We start from the raw sequence: 6596 nt of genomic DNA on the forward strand, positions 1-6596 counted from the left end.
ATATAATATATATTATATATTATATATATATATTTATATATATTTATATATATTTATAGTTTCCAGGATGATCGCTTTTTAACGTCTTTGAGCCGCCGGTTGAATTTTTATCTTTTTCTCTTTTTTCTCTGCACTGCATGCAAAGCAAACAGAAGAAGAGCAAATTTAAAGAGTATTTATTATCTATAGACCAGTAGTTATAACGACAATAATAATAGTAACGATAGACTACCTAATAAAGGTTTATATCTTATAAATAAACTCAGCAAACAAAAGCAATAAGTTGTCTATACACCTCGTATATCCTCTTAGTCTGAACTCTTCTTATATTTTATTTCTTTTATATTTTCTTTCGTAGACCGGTATATTTCACTGTTATTAATATTATCTCTCCCTAGTATTATTATTATTACTTGTTGCAATTTAATATTATTAATATTGAAATTTGTCTAGCATTACTTATTATATATTGTATCATTATTACTTTTTATATTATTATGCTTTTATTTTACTATTTTTTATTTTTTCTCCGCATCACTTCGTCATTGTTTGCTGCAATATAATTTTGATAGCCGACGCAGTTAACAATACCCAACCAATCTTCATTTCTCTCTCTCTCTCTCTCTCTCTCTATATATATATATATATATATATGCAGCTAGAGCAGGCGGCAACAGTGTATAGTAGTAATTAATGAATTAATTATTAATACAGTCGATTGGCTGCCTTCATCTATTAATGAAGACAGCCGATCGACTGCATGCATCTGAATCAGTCTCTGAGGATATGAGCTTCTCCGTAACAGCAAACTGACAAAAGTATATATAAATATAAATATACATATATATATATATATATATGCATGTGTACATACATATATATACATATAGATATATTTATATATACATATATGCATAGATGTATATATATATATATAATATATACATTAATATATTAGGGTTTGCTCTGTTTGTTAGTTGAATGCAAAGAAGAAAATTAGTTAAGTAGAGAAGAGATTGGCGTTGAGTTCGCTGTATTGTGATGAAACCTAAACGTCTTCTCTTCGTATAAAGAAAAAGAAATAGAAAGAAAAAGATAAAAGAAAAAATTATAAAGACAGCATCTCTCCCTCGTGAAGATACTCGGCTCGATCTCCCGCGTCCACAATCAGCAAAAGCAGAAAGAAGAGAAATAAAAGAAATAAAAGAAATAAAAGAAATAAAAGAATAAAGAAATAGAATAAAGAAAAAAGATAAAGCATAATATAGGAAAAATGAACAGAGGGGTGGATATAAAAGAATAATGAAAAATAAACACAAATAGAAAATAAAGAAAAAGAATAGAGTTAAAATGAAATAAAAGAAAAATAAACAGATAAAAGAAGAAGAAAGAGAAGAAAAGGCAGAGAGACTAAAGAAAAGAATATGAATAGAGACATGCAAATATCAGTATTAATATTAATATTAGTTTATTAGTATATTAGTATTAGTAATAAAGCTTTGTAATACTAATGCTATTAACAACAGCAAAAGCAATAAACGAAGAAGAATTAACAGAAAATAAATAAAATAAAGAAAGCAAGAAAAAAACAAAAGCGGGTCTGACCGATGCACACAGACATTTCCTTTTATAGAATAATAATATTTTATAATAATTATTAAACATATATATAATATATATTCTATATTATTTATATTATATATTATATATTATATATATTATATATATGTTTAATATTAAAGCGCTGCAAACTCTCTCACAGCCAAACAACCCCGTCATCAAGAGCCCCTGCATTAATAATTTTTATTTATTATTTATTTATTTATTTATTTATTATTTCTTCTTTTAATCAATATCATCGAAGTCTGAACCCTCGTCCAGAGCTTCTTCTCCCTCAGCATCTGCTGCTGCTGCTGCTGCTGCTGCTGCTGCTGCTGCAGCTGCAGCTGCTGCATCTGCTGCAACAGCTGCTGCTTCTGCAGGAGCTGCTGCTTCTGTAATTTTTGCTGCATTTATTGTTGTTGCTGGTATTCCCGTTGCTGCTGTTCCCGTCCCTGCTGCTGTTGTTGCTGCTGCTGCTCCGGTTCCTGTTGCTGCTGCTGTTGGTGTTGTTGCTGTTGGTGTTGTTGCTGCTGTTGCTGTTGCTGTTGCTGTTGGTGTTGCTGTTGCTGCTGGGCCTAGCAATCTTTGACAGACTGTATCTAAGCTGTATCTTCCTTCATCGCTAAGTGCATTATCTCCTAAAGAAGCTCTGATCTCTCTGAGCATAAGACAAGAAGCTGTTTGATTTTCAGTGTTATGTTTAACGCTAAGCCCTGCTGCATTGCCGAATTCTTTAGGTATATATTTTTTATCAAGATATCTTGATAAACCCGATCCGTCTGCAATTGCTGCGATCTTATTAGAAGATAAACCCATTATACGAGAAGCAAGACTAGGGATAAAAGGTGCTAAGTATGCGGGGACATTAACAATAACAAGCATTTCAATATGAGGTAAATATCTTCTTAAAAATATTCTTAATATCGGGTCGTACTCTCTTATGAAGCGAGTTATACGCGATATAACTTCAGCAAAACGAAATGAAAATAAATGCTGCAGCCCTAACATTTTCTTTACTATGTTTGCATCAACAACTCGCATGTGCTGCTGAACATTGTAATGCTGCAGCATTAAATCTAGCAAATAGAATTCAACATCCATGACTGCTTTAGCTTCTTCAACTGTTCTTAATTCGTTCAACATATCATAACAAACTATACTTCCGCTTTTAGAGAAGCCAAAATAATGTATAGTTAATTGAGGATGTACAGTTTCAAACAAACGAAGAGCATCTACACGCCTTGACTCAGGAAGAGGAGGCGGAAATATTATTGAAGTATTGCCTCTTCCTGCTGCTGCTCCTGCTGCTCCTCCTGCTGCTGCTGATCCTGGGGGTAGTGGGGGTCTTCCTGCTGCTGCTGCTGCTGGTGTTGGGGGTCTTCCTGCTGCTGCTGGTGATGTTCCTCCTGCTGCTGCTGCTGCTGCTCCTGCTCCTGCTGCTGCCTTGCCTGCGGGCTGTGCTGCTGAGGGCTTCTCTGAGGAAGTCTTTGCAGAGCGTTTAGCTGCAAAAGATGAAGAAGAAAAAATGATAAAGCAGCAAAGAATCACGGGAAGAAGAAGTAGTAAAGACCGGCGAAGAGCCGGCGCCTTCTTCTTCATGTTGCTGCGTTTAAAAGAGATCTTCTTTAATCATGCAGCAGAAAATAAAATATATTAACAATATATTTTATTTATTTCGATTTTTTCAAACAAAAATATACAAATTTAACCCTAATACACCCCCATACAGCACCTGTTGCTCTCCACGCATGCACGGCCGCAAGCCTCAGCTATTGTTTAAAACTGATAGCTGCCTATACACCGCAATAAATTCGAGTAGCCTACATGCATTTGGGTGTTTTCTGAAGAATAATAAAGAAAGAAAACGAAAAAGAAGCGAATTACAAGCATATAAAGAGAGAAAATGCATGAGAAAAGGGTAGAGCAGCACTAAATATATACTCAGCAGACAAACGCTCTCTGCTGTGTATTGTAGTCTGAGAAACAAGAAGATATATATTTTTTATTGCATTAAAACATTAAATATATATTTAAACACAAATTTAAAAAGCATAAAGACAAAACAAAACAAAATCTATACTCCGCTGCAGCAGCAATCAATACCCTCAGCCTACGATGGAAGCCCTGCGGGCCTTGCGTCTCATCTACATAAATAATATACGTTTTTTCTTCTTCTTTTACTTCTAAAGCATTATTATTGCGTTTATATCTTTATTTATTATTATTTAATTCATAAAGTACTCTTTTTAAACAAAAAAATACATATATTATAACCGTAAGCCCCTATAACAAACGCAGCAAGCAAGCCCCAGCCAGACGATCATGCAGCAGCAGCAGCAGCAGCAGCAGCAGCAGCAGCAGCAGCAGCAGCAGCGAAGAGAAGCAATAGAAGGAAATGAATTCTATTGATGTTATCTCTGTATATATTTTATATTTTGTTTATTCTTTTTCTTTTCTTTGTTTGTTTTTAATATTTGTTTGTCTATGAAGGCTTTCTTAGGGTTTATATATATACAGCAGATATATGTATATATACATATATATATGCATTAATATATTTTATATAATATTATACGTAAACTACATATTATTTTCATTATTATATATATTTTATTATATATAAATACTATATCATACTGTCTTCTATTAATAATAAATGCGTTTAAATAAGCTGCATGTTTTATATATATAAATAGATTTATCGGCTTCTTTATGTTTATACACTTATTAATAATAATAAATTATTTATTTAATTAATATAAATACTTTTATTTATTTCTATCGAAGTAGAGATGCTTAAGAAGACGCTTTGCTTGGGGCTGCATGCAGCAGCAGAGATATTTATATATTTGTTGTTTTCTGTCTTTGTTTGCCTCTGCTATTTTAAAAACATAAAAATAAACAAAAAACAAAAACTTTGCTGTCTCTGTCTCCTCTCTTTGTTTTTTTATTAACTCTGTCTACTAACAGACCTATCGCTCATAATCAAGCAATAAATAAGTAAATAAATAAATAAAATAAATAAATAAAATAAATAAAATAAATAAATAAATGCGCATATATAGATATGCATATATATATAAACTTAAATATATGTATGTACATTTATCTATGTGGATAGATAGATAGATAGATAGATAGATAGATAGATGAATAGATATAAATATATAAATATATAGATATATACATATATATATACATATATAGATATATATATATATATATGTATACATAGATCTATATATATGTCTTTATTTATCTGTCTACATATTACATGTCTATTTAGCTATATATCTGGATATATATATATATATAGGTGTTTATATATTTATATTTATTTATATATTTATATTTATATACTTATTTATATATATACAGACAGCACGAAGGGGATGTATAAAGTAGGCGGCGGTGTTTATTTGTGTTTAACAATTTAAATTAAAATTAATAATATTTTATGTTTATCTATTTTAATTAATTAATTAATTAATTAATTTTATTTATTTTCTTCTGCATGCACAACTGACCCAAATGCGAGTCTATGCAAAAACAAACAAATACCGTGCAGCAAGCACCCTTGTTGCTGCTGCAGTTGCTGCTGCTGTCATTGCTGCAGCAGCTGCTGCAGTTGCTGCTGCAGTTGGTGCTGCAGTTGCTGCTGCAGTCGTTGCTGCAGCTGCTGCAACAGCTGCTGCTGTAGTTGGTGCTGCAGTTGGTGGTGCATTTGTTGCTGCAGTTGTTGCTGCAGTTGTTACTGCAGTTGCTGCTGCAGTTGCTGCTGCAGCAGCTGCTGCAGCAGCAAACCTTCATGAGGGCAAACTCGGGTGTCTCCCCTAAAGGAGAGCTTCAAATAGAAATAGACGTAGACAAACGTTCATTAGATTTATAATAAACAAAAAAATCTGCTGCTGCACTGCATGCAGAGAAGCAGCAGCAGAAAGCTGCTGCTGCAGCCTTTGGGGCTCGCCGATCCTTCTTTGCTTCTTTTTTTATTTCTTTAAATTTGTTTGTTCGTTTAAACAGCAACAGCAGAGCCCAGCAGCAGAAAGGATTTAATAAATAATAACAATTAAACCCTTCATAAGTCTTGTGCACGAACAGCTGAGCTCAGCATACACCCGAAATACTATAAAATAATATAATAACATCCCTGCACTTTCTTGCTGCTGCTGCTGCTGCTGTCGCTGCGGCCGTTGCTGTTGTTCCTGCTATTATTGATGCTGCTATCGCTGCTGCTGCTGTCGCTGCTGTCGCTGGTGCTGTCGCTGATGCTGCTGCTGTCGCTGGTGCTGCTGGTGTTGTCGCTGCTGCTGGTGTTGTCGCTGCTGTCGCTGCTGCTGCTGCTGTCTCTGTTGCTGCTGCTGTCTCTGCTGCTGCTGCTGCTGCTGCTGCTGCTGCTCTTGCTCTTCTTCACTGGAAATGAGACGGTCAGGAGAGCTGAAGGAGACAGCTGCTTCTGTCTCTTCAGGAGATAAGTAAAGGGCTTCTCCCTCTTCCTGCTGCTGCTGCTGCTGCTGCTGGTCCTGCTGCTCCTCCTCTTCCTCCTGCTGCAGCTCCTCCTCATCCGTCTGCTGCAGCAGCAGCTGCTGCTGCTGCTGCTCTTCCTCCTCCAGCTGCTGCTGCAGGGGGAGAGGGCCCCCACAGTAAGGAGGAGCCAGAGAGGAGACAGCGCCGGGTGCTGCTGCTGCTGCTGCTGCTGTTGCTGCTGCTGCTGCTGCTGCTGCTTCAGCAGATCGCAAGGGAACGACTTTAATGTGTCGCGAGCGCTGCAGCAGCAGCAAAAATAATAAATAAAAAACAGACAAGAAAAAATATATATATATATTTATTTATTTGTTCATACAACAGCAATTAATAAACAAATTATTTATTTATCGTTTAAATAAATATGTTTAAACAAAACAGATAGAACAAAAAATAAAAATAAAAAAAACGATAAATAAAAAAGAATAAAAAAATAAACAGACAAAATAAAAATAAACAAATTAATAAAA

The 6596-nt window shown here is 34.6% G+C and overlaps 2 protein-coding genes across 2 annotated transcripts; both read right to left on the reverse strand.

The window, feature by feature from the left end:
• Positions 1–1845: 1845 nt before the first annotated feature.
• Positions 1846–3201, reverse strand: EAH_00060400 (hypothetical protein, conserved; the record flags this gene model as incomplete). The annotated part of the gene is made up of 1 exon (XM_013393456.1): positions 1846–3201. The coding sequence occupies one exon, from the start codon at positions 3199–3201 to the stop codon at positions 1846–1848; it is 1356 nt and encodes a 451-aa protein (XP_013248910.1).
• Positions 3202–5825: 2624 nt separating this feature from the next.
• Positions 5826–6368, reverse strand: EAH_00060410 (hypothetical protein; the record flags this gene model as incomplete). Its single annotated transcript, XM_013393457.1, has 1 exon — positions 5826–6368. A coding segment is annotated over one exon (543 nt), but the record flags the coding sequence as incomplete, so codon positions are not given.
• Positions 6369–6596: the final 228 nt, after the last annotated feature.

This window comes from Eimeria acervulina, genomic scaffold (genome assembly GCF_000499425.1).
Source record: "Eimeria acervulina Houghton genomic scaffold, Eah_scaff1500, whole genome shotgun sequence".
NCBI classification, from domain to species: Eukaryota; Apicomplexa; class Conoidasida; order Eucoccidiorida; family Eimeriidae; genus Eimeria; species Eimeria acervulina.